This window comes from Schistocerca nitens, chromosome 6 (assembly GCF_023898315.1).
Source record: "Schistocerca nitens isolate TAMUIC-IGC-003100 chromosome 6, iqSchNite1.1, whole genome shotgun sequence".
NCBI lineage: Eukaryota > Metazoa > Arthropoda > Insecta > Orthoptera > Acrididae > Schistocerca > Schistocerca nitens.
In genome coordinates this window covers 283,483,196-283,509,921 of record NC_064619.1, presented here as the reverse complement: position 1 = coordinate 283,509,921, position 26,726 = coordinate 283,483,196, and the positions used below count along the sequence as shown (strand labels likewise).

The window sequence follows — 26,726 nt, the reverse complement described above, 5'->3', positions numbered from 1 at the left end:
GTTGGAGAGTTGACGCAGTCCTTCTGCCGCATACTCCACACGGTCAAGCACCACAGTTGTGGAGCCTTTATCCATTGGGAGGATGACAATAGAGTGGTCTGTTTTCAGCTTCTTAATGGCATGTGATTCAGCTGGGTTGATGTTGGGGGTTGTTGGGATGTTCTTCAAGAAGGACTGGGAGGCAACACTGGATGTGAGGAATTCCTGAAATATCTGCAAGGGATGGTTTTGGGGGAGGGGAGGAGGGTCCATTTGAGATGGCAGAAACATGCATTCAGCGAAGCCAAACTGCAATCCCACATACTTTTCCTCCGGTCCTGCTTAACCTTTGGAATTACCCCTAAAGGACCTACCTTAAAAGTTCCCATCTCTGGGTGCAATCCCTCCTTCCAACAGTCTCTCCTGGACTTCCAGAACCTTCAATCCTCGCCCTTACCCAACCTGTCATGAATCTCTACACTACTTTGTGTAACCACCACTCCCAACAGCTCCTATCTCTCTTCAAAGCCATACACCTCTCAAACCCCTGCTTGGAGAACACACTCAGGAACATCATCCTAGAAGGCAGCTGTAAACTTGAGTTCCATGCCACACACCACCTGAAAAAACTATTCACAATGCTAGTGCAACACCTAAGAAGTGGGGTCCCTCTCCCTATCCTCCACAAACACCAACCTCAACAGCACCTTCAACAAACCCACCTCATAGCCAACAAACCTAGCCTAGCCACCCTACTCAAACTCCCAATCCCAGCACATACCCCACACAGACCAAATCTCAACTATAACCACAGTCAAATGCCACATCTCACCAGTCCCAATTCAGTTCTAAACCTCTCCTCCAGATCCCTCTCTCCTCCAGAGACATCTGTTCTATCAAAAGGCTTAAACTTTAGCCACACACCTAAATTCAACCACATTGCCCTGGTTAAAGATCTCCTCTCATTCACCCGGAACCTCAACTGGAAATATAACTTCACCACCCAAACACAGCCACCCAATACTAGACCCAGTATTGAACCCTGTCTAGAACAGTTCCGACTGCCTTCTCAAATGGACCCTCCTCCCCTCCCCCAAAACCATCCCTTGCAGATATTTCAGGAATTCCTCACATCCAGTGTTGCCTCCCAGTCCTTCTTGAAGAACATTCCAACAACCCCCAACATCAATCCAGCTGAATCACTTGCCATTAAGGAGCTGGAAACAGACCGCTCTACTGTCATCCTCCCAATGGATAAAGGCTCCACAACTGTGGTACTTGACCGTGTGGAGTATGTGGTAGAAAGACTGTGTCAACTCTCCGACACCTCAGCCTACAAAGCTGTTACCCAGGATCCCATTCCCTCCATCCAGACTGAGCTGCAGAAAATCCTAAAAATCCAAGGTCCCTCACAAGGCCTCACAACGGCTTCCATAGACCTACTCACTCCACCTGAGCCATGTACCCCTACCTTCTACCTATTACCCAAAATCCACAAAGAGAACCATCCTGGATGTCCCATTGTGGCAGGCTTCAAAGCCCCAACAGAATGTATCTCAGCCCTGGTAGACCAACACCTCCAACCTATTACCCACAGACTTCCATCCTACATCAAAGACACAAACCACTTCCAAGAACGCCTCAAATCCATTCCTACCCCCCTCCCACCTGAAACCTTTCTTGTCACCATAGATGCTACATCCCATTACACAAACATCCCACATACGCATGGTCTCTCTACCCTTGAACACTACCTTTCCCAATGCCCACCCAAAGATCTTCCAAAAACCTTGTTCCTTACCACACTTACCAACTTCATCCTCACCCATAATTACTTCACTTTTGAAGGCTAGACCTACAAACAAATCAGGGGAATGGCCATGGGAACCAGGATGGGTCTGTCCTATGCCAATCTCTTCATGGGCCGCATGGAGGAGGCTTTCCTGAAGACCCAAAAGCTGCTTCCCCTGCCCTGGTATAGGTTTATAGATGACATCTTTGTGGTCTGGACTCATGGTGAAGAAACACTCCTTAATTTCCTCCATAACCTCAACTCCTTTTCGAATCTGGATTTCACCTGGTCCTTCTCCAAAACCCAAGCCACCTTCCTGGATGTTGACCTTCATCTTGTTGAAGCTCACATCCACACCTCTGTCCTCATCAAACCCACAAACCAACAACAGTACCTTTACTTTGATAGCTGCCATCCATTCCACATCAAACACTCCCTTCCCTACAGCCTAGGTATTTGTGGCAAACATATCTGCTCCAGTGACGAATCCCTCAACAATTACTCCAATAACCTGACCAGTGCTTTGCTCTCCTGCAACTATCCTGCAGACCTTGTCCACAAACAGATCTCCCAAGCAATACATTCCTCCCCGCCCAACAACAATGTTCCTACCCCCAGACCACACGGAAGCACCCACCTTGTCACCCAATATTATCCTGGCCTCGAATACATCAACAAATTACTCCACCAGGGATATGACTTTCTCAAGTCAAGTCCTGAAATGATATCATCCCTTGACAATATTCTCCCCACACCACCCAGAGTTGCCTTTCGTCACCCCCCTAACCTCCGTAACATCCTCGTCAGACCCTACAATATTCCCAGACCACCTTCTCTACCCAGCGGTTCCTAGCCCTGTAACTGACTCCGCTGCAAAATCTGCCCCATGCATCCCCCCACAACCACCTACTCTAACCCTGCTACTGGTAAAACATACACAATTCAAGGCAGGGCCACATGTGAAACAACACGTCATTTATCAGCTGACATGCCTGCACTGCACAGCCTTTTACATTGGTATGACGACAACTAAACTGGCTGAGCGCATGAATGGGCACAGACCAACTGTCCGCCTAGGAGATGTCCAATACCCAGTAGCAGACCATGCCCTCCAGCATAATTCTAGGTACCTAAGAACATGCTACACCGTACATGCCATTTGGCTTCTCCCACCCAACACCAGTCCCTCGGAACTGCGGAGATGGGAACTTGCACTCCAACACATCCTTTCATCCCGCCATCCCCCTGGACTGAACCTACATTAACCAACCTTACTCTTCAGTCTCCTCCTTTTTCCCTTTCCTCTTTAGCCGTTCACACATCTTTTCGTCCTATATAGTTGTGTTTACCTTTATACTATATACCTCTTTACTTCTGTATGCATACTCTTTGGTTTGAAGCTGGCACAGTACTTACAGTAGGATATCCTTGGCTTCCCTCTGACAACCATGTCTCCGTCCTTGCTACCCTCCCTGTTTAGCTTTCCTTGTTGCTTCATAACCTGGGTTGTGAGTAACTGAATCCACTTTCCCTTCTTCCCTTTTTTCCCCTCTCTCCTCCCTGACAAAGGAACAAAGTTCCGAAAGCTAGGAACGTAAATTTTCTGTTCTGTATTGTGTATGTATCGACTGTACTGAGCTGGGGTAAGTACTGGCCAGCCCCTCTATCTCTTTATTAGTATTTATTTTATGGAATAGTTCAGTATTTGAGTCAAATGATCCCTCCTTCCCCCCCCCCTCTCCCCCCCATAACTGATACTGAGATATGAAAACACTGTCAAATCTTATGACATTTACTTATATATATCATTTTATTTCTTCTACAAGATAGCTGAATTTTTTCTGGTTTTCTGTCAAGCCCCAAAAAACCCTTATTTGTCATCTGGTGCACCCATCAAAGGTCTTGTAAGTAATTATTTTGTAAATAATTTGTGTTGTTTATGCAGTCTAGGATACATGATGATTTCTCTTTTCCAGATGTTATGTGAATTTCTAGCTTCATGTGAAATCTATCTTTTTACTGATTTTGACAGTTGAGACAAAGATGGTGTATGTTGCTTGCAAACTCATGAGCATATCCAATGACTGGAAGAAACCACAGGTCGCTTCTGTTTTCAAGAAGGGTCATCAAACAGATGCAAAAAGCTATAGACTTCTATCTCTGACGCTGGTCAGTTGTAGAATTTTGGAATATCTTTTATGCTCATTTTGTTATGAGATTTCTGGAGACCAAAAATCTCCTCTGCATAATCCAACATGAGTTCCAAAAACAACAACCATGTGAAATCCAGCTTGCTCTATTATACACAAGATACAGAAAGCAGTAGATACAGGAGCTGAGATAGATACCAATAAGGCATTCACTACAATTCCATATTCTCATCTAATGAAAAAAATATGAACATGTGGAATAACAGACCAACTGTATGACAAGATTCAAGCGTTTCTAGCAAACAGAACATAGCCTGTACTTCTGAATAGAGAGAAGTCTTCAGATGTAAAAGTAACTATGGGTGTGCCACAAAGAGTGTTATAGAACCATTACCTTTCACAATAAATATAAATGACCTAGCAGATATTGTCAAAAAGTTCCATGAGCTTTTCCCAGATGATGCTGTTGTATACAGAGAAGTCACAATGCTAGAAAACTGTGATGAAATACAGGAAGACCTGTAGAGAATTGACACTTGGTGCAAGGATTGGCAATTGGCATCAACAAATGTAACACATAGTGAGTAAACAGACAGAAAGACCCTTTGTTGTACAATTACAAAACTGTAGAACATTCACGGAGGCAGTAACTTCCACAAAGAAAAAATCTTGGGGTATGCATACAAGTGATTTGACCACATAAAATTAATCATGAATAAGGCAGATGCCAGGTAGATTCACTGGAAGAATCCTCAGGATATGTAGTACAGTAACAAAAGAAGTAGCCTAAAAAACATACTGACAAGCAATACTTAAGGATCAGTTGAATGATGAAAGACATTTTGCTCAACGTAATGGTTCTGACAGCATACATTCCAAGAAAAGTCAACCAACATATTGTTCCCTCCTGCGAATATCACACAAATGATCATGAAGATAAAACTGGAGAGATTCGAACCAGTAGGCCGCGGTGGCCGAGCGGTTCTAGGTGCTTCAATCCAGAACCACGCGACTGCTACGGTCGCAGGTTCGAATCCTGCCTTGGGCATGGATGTATGTGATGTCATTAAGTTAATTAGGTTTAAGTAGTTCTAAGTTCTAGGGGACTGATGACCTCAGATGTTAAGTCCCACAGTGCTCAGAGCCAGATTCGAACCCACGTGGAGGCTTCTTGCTGCAAACCCCAGATGACCGGAAGATGAAGAACTTTTTCTCACATAATAAAACATGACTTTTAAATGTATCTCAGCTATGCAACTTCAACTTCATTATTGACTCTCATTTTAACCCAATGAAAGAAATAAGAGATTAAGGAAATGTGTTATGTACTTTTAGTTTGTAATTCTATTGCCACATCATCAGGTAACTTGTACAGAATGAATCAATTTGATGACAGCTGTTTCACTGGTCCTATAAAGGACACCAAATAAAAATGTCTGCTATCAATGCTTCTGCTGATGTCAAAAGCAAACGAAACACAAGCACAAGCAACAGTAATGACGCTGTTACCCACAGCAACACTCGAATGCTGCTGGCATTGCCTGAAAGCAGCCAGAGTCAAACACACTGGTCACCATGCCTAGAAACAAACATGTTTGATTTACTCAGCACCACTCTGCTCCACAATGCTCCACTTACAGTGCCACCATAATCACACACACACTGACCAGCACTAGTTTGTTTCACTAGCATGCTGCACTGCTCCACTATAACTCTACAATGTCCAATACAAAAGTTTTCAATGGCAGAAAAACACAGTAGTATGTATAGTTGGAACAACAAAGTTCATAAACTTTGGTGTAAACAAGCACTCATACTCACTTTTCTTTTGATCTCAAATTTTTATATTAAAAACTAACTTCACAATTTGCATTTGCTTTACATCAGGTAACAGAAAACTGTGTAACTCCTAGGATAAAACCATACTGTATTTAAGAAAATAAAGGACTTTTTATTTCCTGTATTGTGAAACAGCTTGTAAAAATCAAGTTTGGGTTTGAAAAACTTGTATTCCATGACAAAGAAAACAGTTTACTAATTTGCACACATATCTGTACCCAAATAATAAGAATAAAGTAATGAAAACTCAAAATTTGTAGTTGTAAATTAACTTATTTTATTAATCCAACAATAGATCTTCATTTTTCTAATTGCTACACCACGAAGAGAACATGCTACAGATGCGAAATTTTACCGACAGAAAGACAATGCTGTGATATGCAAATGATTAGCTTTTCAGAGCATTCACACAAGGTTGGTGCTGGTGGCGACACCTACAACGTGCTAACATGAGGAAAGTTTACAACCGATTTGTCATACACAAACAGTAGTTGACCAGCGTTGCCTGGTGAAACGTTGTTGTGATGCCTTGTAAAAGGAGGAGAAATGGGTACCATCACATTTCCGACTTTGATAAAGGTTGGAGTGTAGCCTATCGCAATTGCAATTTATCGTATCGCGACACTGCTGCTCGCATTGGTCGAGATCCAATGACTGTTAGCAGAATATGGAATTGGTGGGTTCAGGAGAGTAATACGGAATGCCGTGCTGGATCCCAACGGCCTCATATCACTAGCAGTTGAGATGACAGGCATCTTATGCCTGTAATGGATCGTGCAGCCATGTCTCGATCCCTCAGTCAACAGATGGGGACGTTTGTAAGACAACAACCATCTGCACGAACAGTTCGACGACGTTTGCAGCAGCATGCACTATCAGCTCTGAGACCATGGCTGCAATTACCCTTGATGCTGCATCACAGACAGGAGCGCCTGCGATGGTGTACCCAACGACGAACTTGGGTGCACGAATGGCAAAACACCATTTTTTCAGATGAATCCAGGTTCTGTTTACAGTATCATGATGGTCGCATCCGTGTTTGGCGACATCATGGTGAAAGCACATTGGAAGTGTGTATTCGTCATAGCCATACTGGCGTATCACCCGGTGTGATGGTATGGGTGCCATTGGTTACACGTTTTGGTTACCTCTTGTTCGCATTGACAGCACTTTGAACAGTGGACGTTACATTTCAGATGTGTTACGACCCGTGGCTCTACCCTTCATTTGATCCCTGCGAAACCCTACATTTCAGCAGGATAATGCACAACTGCATGTTGCAGGATCTGTATGGGCCTTTCAGGATACAGAAAATGTTCGAATGCTGCCCTGGCCAGCACATTCTCCAGATCTCTCATCAATTGAAAACGTCTGTTCAATGGTGGCCGAGCAACTGGCTTGTCACAATACGCCAGTCACTACTCTTGATGAACTGTGGTATCGTGGTTAAGCTGCATGGACAGCTGTAGCTGTACACATAATCCAAGCTCTGTTTGACTCAATGCACAGGTGTATCAAGGCCGTTATTACAGCCGGAGGTTTTTGGTCTGGGTACTGATTTCTCCGGATCTATGCACCCAAATTGTGTGAAAACATAATTACATGTCAGTTCTAGTGTAATATATTTGTCCAATGAATACCCGTTTATCATGTGCATTTCTTCTTGGTGTAGCAGTTTTAATGGCCAGTAGTGTATAAAAGCCAGAGCTGCAAATGTAGCCACAGTTCCACATGCATCAAAATTTAGTTAGTGTCCGCATCACAAGACAAATTTTTTGACGTTCTCTAAGTTTTGACCATCTTTATTTCTCTGTGTATTGTCAAAATGAAGTGCACTCTAATGAACATCAAAAATTTACTTACAAGCCAGTGTCATCTGCATTAAGAGCCAATTTGCACACAAGATTTCTCCAGGCAGAGAACTGCAGATAGACACCCCAATCATTGTGGAGGACAACATCAAATAATTAGATGAATATTGTTGTTGCTAGGTCATATGTGAATACCACTCTACCGACTAATTTTATGTGACATATTGTAGTAAAAAATTCTTCACTTATATTTTGTACATTTAACTTCACTTTCATTATTTCCTTGATATTAAGCAGTTTATCATATACAGTATCAGAATTTTAACAGTAAAGCACACTGTGAGCACAATGTCTCTCTTCCAGTGTCGCAATCCCTCTCTTCCAGTGTCAGTCACTGTCGTTCGCTGCCCATCTCTGTGATGTTTTTGTTCTTGCTAAATGAGCCTGCAATGAAACACACTACTCTTTTTGTATCTTTTCTATTTCCTCTTACCAATTCCACCTGGAACAGACCTCAGACTGATAAGCACTATTCAAGTACTAGCCCAACAATGGTTTTGTTAGCTACCTCCACTGAGGGATCTTCCAATGAATCTTAGTGTGCTTACTTAGGACCTATGGTTAGAGAGTAGGAAATATAGTGCCACTTTCCTGCATCACAACTGATGGAAGTAAGTGTTACGTCAAACAAAAAATTATACAGTTTCCTGTTTTCTCCTGGAAATAAATCATAAGATGGAATAATCCATTTAACAATGGATGAAATCAGTACATGTGTCTCAGTGTTTCACAGCACTGAATTAATGCTAATCATTCAAGTGTGTTTATTATTTTTATATCTGTTGGACAAGATTGAAATTTCTTCTTTTACTCTTTCTATCTATATTAATATTACATACCTTTCCACTATATGGGAGGCCAGGCTTAAAGTACTGAGAGCTGAATGTTACAAAGTCAATTGTGAGAGCCTGGTGGTGTATTAATGAAGTATAATTGGAATGCTCTGTGACATTAGTGGAATGTTCTGTCACAGATGCTTGTAGTAATAAGCTGTTAGGAGACATTTTCCAGTCATACAGTCCCAATTCAGTGCCTGATATGTTGAAATTGAAACACCCATCAGAACTGTCAAGCTGTAACAGAGTTAAGGAAGATTGCATAAATAATTTTTAAAGTTTCTATAATCAATGTGAAATTGACAGGCAGTCTAAAAGTAGATATGAACTGAAAGTAAAAACACTTTAAAGAAACTTTATTCCTAGCATTTGTTTCAATGACATAAACTCTGTCCTCTGTGTTTTTATATTTTAACAAAGAAGTTAACATGCACACAGGTACTCATTTGGATATTCTCTTAAATAAATTCAAATACTGGGTTCACTCACTCATCTGAAGATAAAGTGCAGCAGATCTCATCTCAATGAAGAGCTTTTAAGGTATAAGCTAACTGAGACATAGCAATCACCAACTATGCATGCTAGTTGTCTTATCAATTAACTACCTATCATGAAACTGTTATACTCTTTCTGTAATAACAAAAGCTATAATAAAACTAATAGAACAAGAGGAAATTTGCTACTTTATGGAAAACGCATATATGCATTGGTACACAACCATGCTAATGTTTATCTACTGGTGCCAACTACCATTTGCGACAGTACATTGATAGTAATCACAAGAGAACAGATTTTAATATGATGTAACTAAGGATGTCTACATATACCAATCACTATTATATATAACACAGCTAAAAGGGGTTTTCCAATCTTGATTCTACGTGAACAAATAATATCTTTAAGGCGTGACCAATGAAATACGTTTCAAAGCAAAACAGTTAAGTAACTGCTGTGCACTAGACAAAAGAACAAATTCCGGATGAAAATTATTTTTGAATTTCCTGCTTTTCTTTTCAGGCATTCACTTAACCATTAGAGTGATCACAAGCTTCTCTTGGACTTGTTCAACACTCAGTGTCACTTTTACATGCTGAAAACAGAAGTTATCCTCTCACAGGAACAACATCACTGCAACGGAATGAAGGAAGAGGGCCTTGGGTGGTTCACCCTGTAGGGAAGCAGCATACTCACGCCTTATAAAATTCACATCAGTCTTTCCATTGTGTGCCAGCCTAGTCCGCTGTAGCTAGCTCTGACGTCATAAATGTTGTGCAATACTTTAAAAATCAAGTAAATAACCTGAAACGTTTCTAGCATGTCAGGAGTAATATTAAATCAATATGTGTTGAATATCAGTTCAATAACTTTAACCATTTTCGAAATTTGGACGTTTATCTGTAAAAATCATTGGCGCAACAGAAAAGAGCTAGAAACTTAAAAATTTATATTTAGATTCCTTTTACATAATAATTTAGTAGAAACAGTATTCTGGATCTCACAAATTAAAATTCTAGTTGAAATTCATGATTTTCTGGTTTTTGTCTTAAAAATTAAGGAAGCAAGATAGATTAAGTAGGCGAATAAATAAGGCTAGGATGTTTAAATTTAAGTAGAAGGGAGATCCGCTATAATCATAAAGATGTGAGAAGTTTCAACAGAACAACTATAAAACTATAGCTATAGCGTATCTACAAGGGGCAAGTTCAAAGCTAGTCTATTGCGTGTAGTGTAATTAAATTAGTTCTCTCACCCAAAATATTTGACTTAGCCACGTCAGACTTTTATTATGATTACTTACCTGTGTGCTGATTGCACATTTAAATTGAGAGCTTCATCAGCCATCAGCGAAGGAAGCAATGATTTATTCGATAACTTAAAGTGGTGCATTACTAGCCCAGCGGCTAGTCGGGAGAGCGGATTTGATCAGGCGTTCCCTTAGCCGTCCGCACCGCGGCTTTATATATAAGAACGCTGCGTGAGAGAAAAAGGCCCCAGTTCTCTCCAGACGCTGATTAGCGCACCACCTGTGCCGGGAGTCGCGTCGCGTCGGCATTATTGCTATAAACAGCCTCGGATGCCGTAATAAGTTACTCGGGATACGCGTAACCATGAAATCGATTTCGAGTGAAGTGTTAATTCTGGGATGACTTTAATGATCTATCTTCAGTTTCCGTATGTTGTATTTTCACGTGCCGCCACGGGACAGACATTCTACCATTATTTAGCGTGGTGTTTGATGAACATTATCATCAAATTATGGCGAGCATTCACTTAAAAATTTAATTTGAACAGTTTCAGTTGCTTCAGCGCATTAGACTCTGAACTGCTCTGGTAGTTCGATTGTGTGGATTCTCTTTGGTCTGTGACTTTCAGAATATAGTGAACATTTTAGAGAAAATGGTTTTTGATTATGAATCCCAGACAATCTCCTAATTCCTCAGAGCTATAAGCTGCAGCTATAAATGTATTTCTCAGATGAAGTGGGCACTAGGAATTCTAATTACAGGCTTCACGTTTTGCTAATCACTTTCTGGTTGCCAATATTGTAGTTAGAGAGCCAGTGTTGAGAACAGCAAACAACAGCATTACATAAATAAATAGTAGGAACAACATAATATTCAATTATTCCACCCGCCGCCCCACATATGGTGCATCAGCCGGGAAATGCATCTTTTCTACATTACATTCTACATTTAATATAACAATAAATTCCACCCGCCGCCCCACATATGGTGCATCGGCTGGGAAGAAACTGAGTAAAAGTGAAAGTGATTTTTAATATTCATTTCGGGATTGAAATGCGACATGCGACTGAGTAATAGATCAATGATAGTTTTACGTGTGTATGTGGACGACACAATTGGATTAACAACGCAGCTGGATTGATGGAGCTGGCACTGAGTCTAGCGGCACTGCCGGCAATGCGAGAAGCCAGATTCGCCTCACCGCAGTCGTTCACCGGAGCAACCAGAGCCGCGTCTGCAGTTGCAGGCCACGCAAACACACAGTAGCCATCGAAATGCCATCTGCAGTTCAACGCGCCGCGTCGCATCAGTAATCCTGGTACGCCGCGCCGGCACCGCCATACGTCGTGCAGAAGGAACTAAGTTAAGTGAAAAGCTGTTAAAAATTTTACTAACCTGCCCTAAAAGACTGCCGGCGATGGAACCGCCAGAAGAAACTGAGGTTAAACTTAAATCAGAACCTATGTCTGTTGAGGGAACTGTAAATCCAGACAACGGTTCAAGTGTAAATATCCATGAAAATAGTAATGTTAAAGTGAAATATGAAGTATTGTCTCCTGACAGTAGTGTGAAAAGGGGCAATGATTCAATAATAGAGACCCTGTAGTAAAGCAGAAATCAGAAATTGTTAATTTATTGGATGATAGTTTATCTGATGAGTTAAAAACGAAACAGTCATCAGAGGTGGTAGAGTTTAAACAGGAGAAGTTAGATATGACTGATCAATGAGACGTTTCATTTAGATTTGATGATTCTGGTGTTGGAGCTAGTTTTTCGTCACCTGAGTGTGATAAAAAGCCAGCTAGTGAGTAACCCAAAGATACTGGGGCTATTGATTTAAATGTTATATTACAAGCAATAGCTATCAGTAATCCTGAATTAAAGTCTGAAATAACTGAGGTCAAAAGCAGTAATGCAAAAATATCAGCCAGTAATGCTAGAATGACAGCTGAGTTAAAATCTGATGTAATTGAGGTAAATAACAGGATTGTGGCCAGCCAAACCAATTTTAATAAACAGTTTGAAGCAATGATCAATAAATATAAATTAGAATCCAATAAAGCTGAATTAGAAACTTCCTTCAAGACATGCTGCAATAAGTTGAAAGAGGATCTGGACAATTAACATTATAAAATTGATTACAACCATGAGGATATTAAGAAAAAGGTTGCTCAACAGTTATCTGAGATGTATAAAACAGTAAAATCCGAAGTTGCTGAGGTTCGCAAAGACTTCCAAATGGAAGATGCGAAGCTCAAGCACAAGTTAACAGGAAAGATTGAGGCGGAATCTGAACTGTGCTCAGATAGGTTTAAAGATGTTAATATAAAAGAAAACATACGTCAAGCAGAAGTAGACGCAATCAAAACTGATACTACTCATATTGTGCAAAGAGTAGGTAATGTTGAAATGAGAGTAGAAAATATTAGTACTATCATTGCTAACATTGAGAGTAAAGTAGCTTCAGTAATTTCTGGTAATGGTAGTATGCAACAAGTTGTAGCTGCAAACGCCGCTTTCATCGAGTGTCGGCAGTTCCTGTGGTTCGATCCAGATAAAAATATCCACCCGCTAGATTTCTGGAACAATGTTGAAGATGTGATTCCACCAACTTGGTCTGAACGAGAGAAAATCTCATTTATTATAAGCCATTTAGCGGGTGACACCATGCGTTGGTCAGCTGATGTTATGTTGAAGTGTAAAACATAAGCAGAATTTAAAACAGCTTTCACTAATGAGTATTGGTCTAGTAATAAGCAAAATGAAGTGTTGAGAGAATTTTGGAGTGGAAAACACTTCAATGTAGGCAAGGAATCTATTAAAGAGTTTGCCAGGTCATGGATCTCACGTTTGTCACATTTGGCCGAAAAGCTAAAACCTGAAATGATAATACTAGGTCTTGAAGCCAAACTGCCATGGTATTGGCAAACTAGAATTATATCTGCCCCTAGAGACAATCTGGATTGTTTCATTGAATATTTGGAACATGTAGAGCATGTGGCTGCCAATGAGGAGCAAGCACGTAATAACAGAAATGCTAATAACACTAGTAGTAATTTTAAGAACGAGCAGAATGGCAATGTAAACATCAGAACAGTAGGTGTTCGCCATCCTAAGAGAGGTAGGAATCAGAGAAATAATTATCAGAACCAACAATGGCATCCAAATGATAGTAATTTTGTTCAGAACAAAATTATGCAGTTAAACAACAGTGCGGAAAGCAATGCTGTGCCAGTTAACTATAATGGAAATAAAGGAAACAGTAGTAGGCCGAGGCAGGAAAACTAGTTCCCGTCTATGAGGACACTGGCGCTCACCAGGCAGTTATTTTTCCTAAGCCAGTAATTACAGTAATTGGTAAGACAGATCAGAATACTCAGACTGAACATGTGGATGAGGGGTCGGTAGCATCTAAGGATACAGCAGCAATATTAGATCACTCACATTATTTGATAGATACCTTTCTAAGTGGGAAGAGAAAGAGAAGGCGCAGCAGTGTAACGGTAGGGAAGAGCTACAAAATACTGAATTGACAGGTGAAGAAGCAGAAGAAATTCATGCTTATATTTAAAATGAGGATGATGTGCTCTTATCTAAAGTGCCTGTGCAGGATGTTGATACTGTACTAATAGATTTAGGACAGGAGGTAAGTGAGAATGTAGAGGATAGCCTGTTGGGGGTCGATGAACCCACTAGCTGTGACCAGTTGTCACTTGAGAAGGAACCCGACGATAATAGTGAAAGTGGTTTAGCTGTAACTAGTGTTATGCCCAGTCTGGAGGCACAGAATTGCTCAGACTACAGTAATTTGGGTCATGTTCAGCAAACTAAATGTAATGAAGTTGTGCGGTGTTTCGATTTGAAATTAATAGACTGACTGGAAAAGGCAGCTGAAAATGTAATTCAGGAAACCCCTACACACTTTGACCTAAATGTAATGAAGACAGATGTCAATCACTTTAGTTGGAGACAAATCCAAAAGGAAGTATTGGATGAGTTTGAGGAACCACCTGTACAAACTAGAATAAGCCACCCTATAATAATAGTGAATATGTTGGGTATCAATGTGCGTTGTCTCTTAGACAGTGGAAGTGAGGTGAGTGCGATACCTCAGTCCTTCTTTGATGCATTACCTGGTAAAGACAAGCTTACAGTAATGAGCGTATCAGGACTAAGAATAATTGGTGTTACTGGCAAGGTGTCAAAAACGGTAAAGCAAGAAGCTTTGCTGCCCTTTGATATTAATGGTAATTTAATTGATCATCCATGCTTAATTGTAAATAATCTCAGTATTGAGGTTTTAATTGGCATAGATTTCTAGTCAAAATATCAGAGTGTTGTTGACTTTGCAAGAAGCCAGTTAAAAATGGTCTTGCCGATAACCGGAGTAATTACGGTACCTTTTATTGATAAACATGTAGTAACTAATGATGAAACTTGGGAGCTGCCTATACGAGTTCTGAAAAATTATAGATATTGGGACGAAGGTGTTAATCCTAGTAAATACCAAGGACCTTACAGGATCATAGGAAAACCACTTGCCAATGCATATAGGCTAGAGTACCCTAAGAGTAAAAAGCTATTCGGTCTCAGGAACGTGACCGACCTAAAGAAGTTCATAGGTAGTGAATGAATTCTGTAGGGAGGAAGTTGTTCTGTAATCTCTACACAGTGTGGCAGCTGTGCAGTCCCAGCTGTGTGAGATGATCTTTCCTTTTCAGGTCTCAGTCATTATTCATCTTTCCTATCTACAAAAATTTCCACCCTTTCTTTCCAATACGAAAATTTTCTGAAACCAATGAATTCTGTAGGGAGGAGGTTGTTCTGTAACCTCTACACAGTGTGGCAGCTGTGCAGTCCCAGCTGTGTGAGATCTTCTTTCCCATTTTAGATCTCACTCATTCTTCATCTTTTCTATCCACCTAAAATTTCGACCTCTTCTCTCAAATACTAAAATCTTCCGGTATGACTATCAAGCCATGAGTTCTGTAACCATTCTATCCACTGATTAGTGAAGAAAATACCTAATGTGACAAACCTAACAGTGACATAAACAACAGAGAAGTATGATGTAATTAAGATACAAAGTTATTTGAGTAACAAGTATGTATAGAACCCTGGAAATATTATAAGTATAAAGTTGTTGTTTTATTGGAAATGGTCCACCAACAGTAATTTAAAGAGATATACAAATTCGTGTACAAGCAGGATCTGAAGTGGCAATGAAACCTATTGTATGCTGTAGAGCTAACTAATTAATAGTTATAGAGATTGCTTAGAGTTACGAAAAATATGCAGATAAGTTGTAAACATTAACTCACCTTGTGTAACAAGGAATGGCAGTGTAATAGAATTGAATAGTGTTTGTGGTTGAGACGTGAAGGACACGTCCTTGAAATATTTATATGGTTGGAGCTGGCCGTTATTTGGTGAAGTGTATGACAGGACACACCTACACGTATTGAGGTTATGAGTTGGAAGCGTGAATGTGACCATAGGCACCCTTAGGTTAGATGAGACAGAGCAGCTTATGGTGTCCTATAGGTTTAAGGAATTTAGCATTAAAAAAAAAAAAAGCTCCGTCTGTAGGCCACAAGTGGCCCTTCCGGGACCGTCCGGCCGCCGTGTCATCTTCCGAGGAGGATGCGGATAAGGAGGGGCGTGTGGTCAGCACACCGCACTCCCGACCGTTAGGACGGTATTCTTTGACCGAAGCCGCTACTAATCGGTCGAGTAGCTCCTCAATTGGCATCACGAGGCTGAGTGCACCCCGAAAAATGGCAACAGCACATGGCGGCGGGATGGTGACCCATCCAAGCGCCGGCCACGCCCGACAGCGCTTAACTTCGGTGATCTCACGGGAACCGGTGTAGCCACTGCGGCAAGGCCGTGGCCAATTTAGCATTAAGCTTGTCCATAATTACTTAATGCACTTTAGTGGTAGGTCGAGAGAGACTACCTGAGGTTTCAGCATCTGATCGAGTGGAAATGGATTGCCACGTGAGCAAACTGATCAGCTGCAATACACTATAGATATGAAATAAATGTGCTGCAACATAATTGAGTAACATAATGGCAGACTTGAAACATTATTTATAGCTCAGCATAAATACACTTCGATGAAGTAAATACATCATTGCAGATATGGAACTGACATAGCAGCAGAGGACCAATAAGTGGATTTAGTAGTCAACTAAATGTAGTGTGTTTTGAACACTTAGAACTGTACTATTACCACATGTTACTCACATGTACAAAGAAGCTGAGAAGACAACTACTAATCAAATATACTCATACTATCTCTAAGAATAAGGTAATTGAAGATGAGTCAGCTAAGTAAATAAAATACAAATGTATCAGGAATGTACCAAGCATTGGTTCAGTGTTCCGGCCCAGAAATGATAAATTGAGATTAAATAGGATTTATGATTGTATGCCTTGAGCATAAATTTTCTCTAGTACATGACTAACGGCATTTTGAGCCATTTCATTACCGATTTTATGACAGTTAAGTAACCGCGAGAGTAAAATTGAAAAGGTTTTGTTAACTTTGTTCCAGTAACATATTGAAAGATAACAATATAATAGAGGGAAACATTCCACATGGGAAAAATATATCTAAAAACAAAGATGATGTGACTTACCGAACAAAAGTGCTGGCAGGTTGATAGACACACAAACAAACACAAACACACACACAAAATTCAAGCTTTCGCAACAAACTGTTGTCTCATCAGGAAAGAGGGAAGGAGAGGGAAAGATGAAAGGATGTGGGTTTTAGGGGAGAGGGTAAGGAGTCATTCCAATCCCGGGAGTGGAAAGACTTACCTTAGGGGGAAAAAAGGACGGGTATACACTCGCACACACACACATATCCATCCACACATATACAGACACAAGTAGACATCTCACAAGCAGACATATTTAAAGACAGGACAAAGAGTTTGCCCAAACTCTTTGTCTTTAAATATGTCTGCTTGTGAGATGTCTACTTGTGTCTGTATATGTGTGGATGGATATGTGTGTGTGTGCGAGTGTATACCCGTCCTTTTTTCCCCCTAAGGTAAGTCTTTCCGCTCCCGGGATTGGAATGACTCCTTACCCTCCCCCCTAAAACCCACATCCTTTCGTCTTTCCCTCTCCTTCCCTCTTTCCTGATGAGGCAACAGTTTGTTGCGAAAGCTTGAATTTTGTGTGTGTGTTTGTGTTTGTTTGTGTGTCTATCGACCTGCCAGCACTTTCGTTCGGTAAGTCACATCATCTTTGTTTTTAGATATATTGAAAGATAAAATGTATATATCCCCATTTCATTGTGACCCACCCTTAGATATTAAGTGAACAGAGTCTGAGTCACTCTTTTTGTTTGTTCTACATGACAAACCAGATAATGGCAGCCTGGTGGCTGCGTGAAAGTGTGGAGTGACTTGGACACAATTCACAGTGACCCCTCCCCTTTCCCCATGTAATTTAGAGTGAACGTGAAGGACGCACTCCATAGCAACTTCCCCTCCTCTACCCTTGTGAATGGAAGTGTAGAATGCCAGCCAAAGCGGCTACAACCACGTGTGTAAAAAAGAAATTGTCATGATTTGTGAAATTTTCTTTCAGGTTTAGAAAAGACTGCTAAGATATAATTATATGTATATGTATCATGAATAACTGTGTTATTTTCTTTGAATTTGTGTATGTAAAAATGTATTTAATGGATTTAAGATTTTCATAATTTTACATATTTTATGTGTTTGCCTGTCTAAGGCAATATGTATGCCAAAGTGTTTCATAGATTTTGCTTAAATTTTGAGTGATAATGTTGCTTATTAAGCAGTGAACATCCCAGCAATTTAAATAATTGAAGTAGGTAATAAGTTTTCTTTTAATATTTCTATATGTTTACATTTAAATTTTAACTTTTCATAGGGAGTTAAGCTGTACCCTTGTTTCCCTTTTTGTAATTAATTTTTTTCCCATTTACATTAAAAAAAATAAGTAGTGGGTGATGTAGGGAAGCAGCATACTCACGCCTTATAAAATTCACATCAGTCTTTCCATTGTGTGCCAGCCTAGTCCGCTGTAGCTAGCTCTGACGTCATAAATGTTGTGCAATACTTTAAAAATCAAGTAAATAACCTGAAACGTTTCTAGCATGTCAGGAGTAATACTAAATCAGTATGTGTTGAATATCAGTTCAATAACTTTAACCATTTTCGAAATTTGGACGTTTATCTGTAAAAATCATTGGCGCAACAGAAAAGAGCTAGAAACTTAAAAATTTATATTTAGATTCCTTTTACATAATAATTTAGTAGAAACAGTATTCTGGACCTCACAAATTAAAATTCTAGTTGAAATTCATGATTTTCTGGTTTTTGTCTTAAAAATTAAGGAAGCAAGATAGATTAAGTAGGCAAATAAATAAGGCTAGGATGCTTAAATTTAAGTAGAAGGGAGATCCGCTATAATCATAAAGATGTGAGAAGTTTCAACAGAACAACTATAAAACTATAGCTATAGCGTATCTCCAAAGGGCAAGTTCAGAGCTCGTCTATTGCGTGTAGTGTAATTAAATTAGTTCTCTCACCCAAAATATTTGACTTAGCCACGTCAGACTTTTATTATGATTACTTACCTGTGTGCTGATTGCACATTTAAATTGAGAGCTTCATCGGCCATCAGCGAAGGAAGCAATGATTTATTCGATAACTTAAAGTGGTGCATTACTAGCCCAGCGGCTAGTCGGGAGAGCGGATTTGATCAGGCGTTCCCTTAGCCATCCACACCGCAGCTTTATATATAAGAACGCTGCGTGAGAGAAAAAGGCCCCAGTTCTCTCCAGACGCTGATTAGCGCACCACCTGTGCTGGGAGTCGCGTCGCGTCGGTATCATTGCTATAAACAGCCTCGGATGCCGTAATAAGTTACTCGGGATACGCGTAGCCATGAAATCGATTTCGAGTGAAGTGTTAATTCTGGGATGACTTTAATGATCTATCTTCAGTTTCCGTATGTCGTATTTTCACGTGCCGCCACGGGACAGACATTCTACCATTATTTAGCGTGGTGTTTGATGAACATTATCATCAAATTATGGCGAGCATTCACTTAAAAATTTAATTTGAACAGTTATAGTTGCTTCAGCGCATTAGACTCTGAACTGCTCTGGTAGTTGGATTGTGTGGATTCTTTTTGGTCTGTGACTTTCAGAATATAGTGAACATTTTAGAGAAAATGGTTTTTGATTATGAATCCCAGACAATCTCCTAATTCCTCAGAGCTATAAGCTGCAGCTATAAATGTATTTCTCAGATGAAGTGGGCACTAGGAATTCTAACTACAGGCTTCACGTTTTGCTAATCACTTTCTGGTTGCCAATATTGTAGTTAGAGAGCCAGTGTTGAGAACGGCAAACAACAGCATTAAATAAATAAATAGTAGGATCAACATAATATTCAATTATTCCACCCACCGCCTCACATATGGTGCATCGGCCGGCGAATGTATCTTTTCTACATTACATTCTACATTTAATATAACAATAAATTCCACCTGCCGCCCCACAACCCTACCACAGGACATTTTTATACATTAATGCGAATTACACAATTAAAGATTTGTGTATGAATCATTACTAAACACAATAACTGCAGTGATTTGCTTCAGAAGTAAGAATTGAAAATCTAAACATGGAAATGATTACTCTTGTTTTTCTAAATACTGAAGAACTAATTTTCTATTTATTTTCTAAAATTGTTCATTTAGGTTCATTTTTCTCAACAGCTAGTAAATTCACAGAAATATTAGAAACTGATTTAATTAAATGTACACGAAGAAGTTTACCGCACTATCTTTCTAAGTGATGTCACAGCTATTAATACCACTAGCAAATAATATAGTCTTATCTGAAGAAGCACGCAAGTCTGAAATTTCTATACTGTTGGTTTTCTTCTGTATGCATATGTCTAATGCTCAACACTGCCTGTATTCAGTGACTAGTTGTCTCTACTCAATGTATTAACTTATTGGTACTAACCTTCAACTATGGGGTCAGTTATTAATCTTGGTGGCATAGTGGTAAGACAATGGGGTTGTATTCAGGAGAAAAAATTTCAAATTAATCTCCTGCCACCCTGATTTATCACTGTCAGAGTTACCCTAAATAATTTCACATGACAGTTGGGATGGTTCCTTCAACAAATCTAAGAAGTTTCCTTCCCCAAGCTGTTTTGGATTAAACCAATAATCTATAAATAATGACTTTTATGTCATTTAAGAAGTAAAAATTCCCTTTCCTTCCTACTTTCCCACATTCCATAGATACTAGTTTTCTGGAGTAATAGCTAACAAAAGTTAGAACTATGTACAGGGGCTTATCACATTGTTAGATGATAATTCAGTACCTTTCAAATTAGAAATAACATTCTGTAAATATTCCAGAATGGAGTCTTTCATTACTGGTTTAATTACATGGTAAATTTTGCATTTAAAGTGTTAATGTAAAGGCATTAACACCAGCAACAGAGATAAATTTCAGGAAATAAACCACGAATCCCTTGACTTACAGGCTTGTATTTTTCCTTCAGAAGTTCAGAGAATTCAAAAACAAAGTTGAAAGTTGCTTTTCTGTAACTAAAGCTCAAAATTTGAAACACACAGCAGCTAAAGCGAGTAGCTCAGAGTATAGCAACACACAAGATAATACTGGTATCTCAAAGTATTAACTAGGGCATACAAAAAAATTTAAACAAAATTCAAAAAATCTCATTTGTGCTACATAATGTGTTACAAAATATTGTTCCCTTAATAAACAAATTTATTAATTTGTAATTAACTTACTTCTGTCATCAGATTTACAACTGGGGGTTTTGTTTTCTGTCTCCATGCTGGAACAATTGGCACTACTTTTGCCTGTAATTGACCTTTTAATGGTCTTCCATAACTGTACCTGTAAGTTAAAAGAAGTACATTCAATTAATTATATAGACTTTCAACTGTAAAAGCTATGTGTAATGAAAGAAAAATGTCTCATAGTAGCAGTTTACTGGTAGCCTAACAGTTTTCTGCCAGAATAGTTTAATTTTTTACTCTTTTGCCTTTAACATCAATATTTCCTCTAGATCAGATGTAACTGCTAAAGAATGAATGGTGGAAATGAGGTTGGCATGCATGAAAAGTGTTCAGAATTAGTGGCATACACAATAATTGATCACAATAATGAAGAAATGGAATAATGTATGACATATGTTCACTGATCTTACAAAACAGAACAAGCTGAAATCTCTCCTCTGCTCTTATTGGATCCCTACTTATATTTTTTTCTTTAGTTACTTTTCAAATTGCATTCATTTTTTACATGAAGTATGTGTGATAGGTGCTCAAATATTTCTAAGCATTAACTAAGCTTTCCCCTCTTTAATTCATTATTCAAGGTATTATTCCCAAAGTGCTGATTCCAATGATGCACCTTATTTTAATGGAAATCTTGTTAATCAGAAGATGTGAATCATTAAACTTTTTACTTCTGTACAACTCTGCAGTTTTTTTGTGAGCTAATACTTAGTAATACCACTCATTAGAAAGACAGACATTATGATTTCTCAGTAACATATTTCAATATCTGTCAGACTAATAAATTTACAAGATAATTAACAATTAAGTTTCTGACCAGCTACATTTTCCATTGGAGATGTTGCCTCTGGGCTTGTTATACTCTATCCTTTGGCAATATACTTATGTTACCCTGGATTTTATACACAAGTTGACATACTTCACTAATTGATTAAGGCAATAATTAACCAATGGGAATACCAGATCAGAATATTAACAAAATTATGAAAACGATAGATTGCTACTCAACATAAAGATGACCCATTGGCTTGGCAGGCAGAACAAAAAGACTATTACACATTACAGCTTTGGGCCAAAGCATTCTTCAGCAAAGAAAACAAACACACACACACACACACACACACACACACACATACACACACATCGACATGAGCAAGCACATCTCATGCACACATGTCCGTTTTCACTGGCACTTCTGCTTGCTTGGAGCTGCCAGCAGTAGAGGTCATGTGCACATGAGGTGCTTTACTTTTCTGAATGTGTATATGTGTGTGTGTGTGTGTGTGCGTGCATGTGTGTGTGTGTGTGTGTGTGTGTGTGTGTGTGTGTGTTTGTGTGAGTGAGTGAGTGTGTGTGTTTTCTTTGCTTAAGAAGGCCTTGGCTAAAAGATGCTGAGTTTCTTTATTAGTTGTAATTAAAATGTGGGATTATATTGTCCCAGGAGGGAACTGCTTCTACAGTGCCCTTCAACAATTTGAACATGTATTGTATGCCTTCTGCACATGTGTTAATAGACATGCATAATGGAACATCATCTTGAGTACAGTCTGCCCATATGTTGGCTACTGCCGACAGACAAGATAATGGAAGTCTGAAACTATCATCATCATTCATATTGGAAAGTTGTTTGAGTCTCTCTCATGGCCTCATTTTGAAGGCAAGTAGCTGTCTCGGCTAAAAAATGACCTCCCACCCCAATCCCCAAACCATATACTTTCACTGCATTGATTTTGGTCATCCGATTTACTATGCTGTCTGAATTAAACATGACACTCTCACTCATTTACATGTGTCCGATATGTGTTGCACAGCTCACACAACAGTAAAGCAGTAGTGGTTACACAGTTTATATTCTTCTAAGCTGTATCAACATGGCACAAATTTAATAGCAATGGAGAAATCAAATTTATCTTGTAACAATAAAAATATACAGAATATATCTCACCCATTTTCTTTGGCTATGCATTTTTAATATCATTTCTTGTTTTACTCTTTAAGAAGTGCTGTATGGAACATACGTTTTCTCAATTTTTCATCTGCTGAGAATCACATTTGTTGAATGTTGTGGTAGTCTTCAGATCACCGAATAGTTTACTGAAGTTCTCCATGTTAATTAATCCTGTACAAGCTTCTTCAACTATACATAACTACCGCAACCTACCTCCACTTGATCCTGCTTACTGTAATCAAGCCTTTGTCTTGCTCTACAATGTTTATGCCACACCCTTCCCTCCATAACTAAATTTACTATTCCTCAGTGCTTCAAGATGTGTCCTACCAACTGTTCCCTTCTTTTAGTCAAGTTGTGCCACAATGCTCTTTCCTCTACGCTTTATAAAACCCATGCATGGTCAGTTACAAAAGAAATAATTCAATGCTTACTGTTAAACGTTTCTAAAAATGCAGTGAGTGTAAGTCATTGTGGAAACTAACTTACTGTACTTGGCATCCACAAATTGTTGCATTGTTTGGGGCCAAGTATGGTCTACTACCACTTGTTTTCCAACTTGCAAGTAGAGTCAGTCATCAATTTTCAACAGTGAGCCCAACAATTGACAAAAGGCAGATAACATTCTAGTCCAACATTAAATGTAATCTGTAACTACACAGCACTAAGCATTCAGTTCCCTTGTGTAAATAATTTGTAACTACCAGCCTCATGCTTACAACTCCTAATTCCATCTTCCATTCTTTCAATTCCTATGTCATTCTCTACCTGATATGTGATGTCTTCATATTCCACAGCCTCATTTATACTCATCTCAGGCTTAACTCTAATTATATACCATTTGAGTCCAATTTGTTACTTTTTATAATTTTTTTCCTTTCATTGATTTTTCTTTCCCGTTTCTTCATGAACCTACATTTCCACATTGTAAATACAGTTATTCAAACTGGATTGAAAACACACAAATAAATCAAAGATGAATATGAATGTTTTATTGTTGAAGTGTGGAATAATAACAAAATTGGCTTATGATAAAATATGTATACCTTGCACAAATCATCCAAGAGACATATGATGCATCTGCTAGAATATAATCAGGTGGTTTTATTGTGACTTGAAACCGTGGCAAAACATATTCCTGCACAGAAAATGTTGTAGAATGCACTGTCTTGGATCCATCTTGTTCTAGTTTAATTTTCCAATTGCCCTAAAATTGAAAATGGAGGGAAACAAATGAAGATTTGTAAATATTGTTCAATTTTGTAGTAATACTACACAAATAAATTACACATTTCACTTTCAATAATAAACTGATAACCCAGTCTCCTGCAAACTATAGCCAAATTTAGTGGAACTGCTGGGACAATGATATCATTTCCTGACACCAGGCAATATGATCTTCAAAACTATTCAGTATATGGAAGAAGGCTATCAGAATAATAGGTTCAAAATGCCCATTTACAAACATACATAAACACAGAATGAGAGCATATAGTTGCAGCCGTCCTCCAGTGGCTCCAAAGTACTTTGTTACTGTGATTAAGAAAAAATGGTAACTACTCCACACAATCAATTTGGCCTCTAGGCATCCACTACAAACAACATTTCATGATCCTCAGCATCATGCTGCATGGAGAATGGAACCTGGATGAATGCCACCAGGTTGCCTTCACTGATGAGTGCAGGATTTGTCTGACTCCTGACAACTGTCATAGAAAAAGTGTAGAGGCTGTGACATAAAAATGCATATCTCAGCAATATTCAGCAGGGATGTAGGTCAGTCATGGTTGGTTGGTTTGTTTGGGGGATTAAAGGGACCAGACTGCTATGGTCATTGGTCCCTTTTTCCAAAATTTCAAACGCCCACACAGAATAAAAACGAACAATGGAAAATACGGCAGACGACAAAGGACAAGAAAGACCTAGACAGAGACCATACAAAATGAATTAAAATCACACAAAGTGTGACAGTGGTTGGCAGACCATAGAGACAAAAAAGGAAAAACTCAGTCTAAAATCGTAGGTCAAAGGCCAGACTCAACACAAAAAAAAGACAAACACTTAGATTAAGCGATAAAAGCCCCCTGCCCAAATAAAACGCAAAACTAAGCCTGCCATGGGAGTGTCATCTGTTCAAAGGACAGGGAGTGTATCAGGCAGCGCAAATGTCTGCCTGAGCACAGCTAAAAGGGGACAGGCCAACAAAATGTGGACCACCGTCAAAGCCGCCCTCCGCGACATAGAGGCGAGTCCTCACGGCACAGCAAATAACTGTGCGTCAGCCGGGTGTGGCCAATGTGGAGATGACAAAGGACAACTGAATCCCTGTGAGTGGCTTGCATGGATGACCGTCACACAGTCATTGTCTCCTTGATAGGACAGAGTTTATTTGGTGTGGTCAGGTTGTGCCATTCAGCATCCCAAAGCGCGAAAACTTTGTGGCATAAGAATGCTCGCAAATCAGTCTCTGGGAGGCCAACGTCCAGAGATGGTTTACTGGTGGCCTGTTTGGCCAGACGGTCTACATGTTCATTGCCTGGAATCCCAACATGGCCTGGGGTCCACACAAAGACCACAGAGTGGCCGCAACGGGCAAGAGTATGGAGGGACTCCTGGATAGCTAGCACCAGACGAGAGCGAGGGAAACACTGGTCGATAGCTCGTAAACTGCTCAGGGAGTTGCTACAGATAACGAAGGACTCACCTGCGCAGAAGCAGATATACTCTAGGGCACGAAAAATGGCGACCAGTTCAGCAGTGAAAACACTGCAGCCAGCCAGCAATGAATGTTGTTCATAATAGTCCCCTAGAGTCAGAGCATAACCGACACGACCAGCAACCATCAAACCATCAGTGTAAACAATGCCAGAGCCCTGATACGTGGCAAGGATGGAAATAAACAGGTGGCGGAAGGCCTCCGGAGGGACAGAGTCCTTCTGGCCCTGTGCCAATTCGAGCTGAAGGCAAGGGCGGGGCACACACCACGGGGGCGTACGCAGAGGGGCCCGGAAAAGAGGTGGAAGAAGGAAAACCCCAAGGCCGGAGAGAAGCTCGCTGACATGGACCGCGATCATACAACCCGCCCGGGTCCAACGTTTTGGGAGATGGACGACCAACTGAGGGAACAGGAGACGATAATTAGGATGCCCGGGCAAGTTACAAACATGTGTAGCATAAGCGCCCAGTAAACGTTGGCGCCGTAACCGCAGTGGAGGGACACCTGCCTCCACAAGTATGCTGTCCACAGGGCTGGTCCGGAAAGCTCCAGTGGCAAGTCGGATCCCGCTGTGAAGGATTGGGTCCAGCACCCGCAATGCAGAAGGGGATGCTGAACCATAAGCCAGGCTCCCATAATACAGACGGGACTGGATTAATGCCTGGTAGAGCTGTAAGAGGGTAGATCGGTTGGCACCCCAGCTGGTGTGGCTGAAGCATCACAGAGCATTAAGATGCCGCCAACACATCTGTTTAAGCTGCCGAATATGTAGGAGCCAAGTTAACCGGGCATCAAAAACCACACCCAAAAACCGATGTGTCTCCACCACAGCAAGAAGTTCACCGGCAAGATAAAGCTGCGAATCAGGGTGAACTGTTCGTCACCAGCAGGAATGCATAACGCAGGTCTTGGCAGCCGAAAACCGGAAGCCATGCACTAGAGCCCAAGACTGCACCTTGTGGATAGCGCCCTGCAGCTGACGTTCAGCAACTGCAATGCCAATGGAGC

General features: G+C 40.0%; 1 protein-coding gene across 2 annotated transcripts in view; it reads right to left on the bottom strand.

Annotated features, from left to right (window-relative positions):
• Window positions 1-26,726, bottom strand: part of LOC126262885 (murinoglobulin-1-like) — a 292,408-nt gene that overhangs the window by 185,511 nt on the left and 80,171 nt on the right. For both annotated transcript variants that reach the window (XM_049959761.1, XM_049959762.1), the window contains 3 exons: window positions 24,049-24,209; window positions 21,043-21,151; window positions 8,471-8,704 (listed from right to left, as the gene is read on the bottom strand). In XM_049959761.1, coding sequence (XP_049815718.1) covers window positions 8,471-8,704; window positions 21,043-21,151; window positions 24,049-24,209 — 504 coding nt within the window. The remainder of the gene's footprint in view (window positions 1-8,470; window positions 8,705-21,042; window positions 21,152-24,048; window positions 24,210-26,726) is intronic.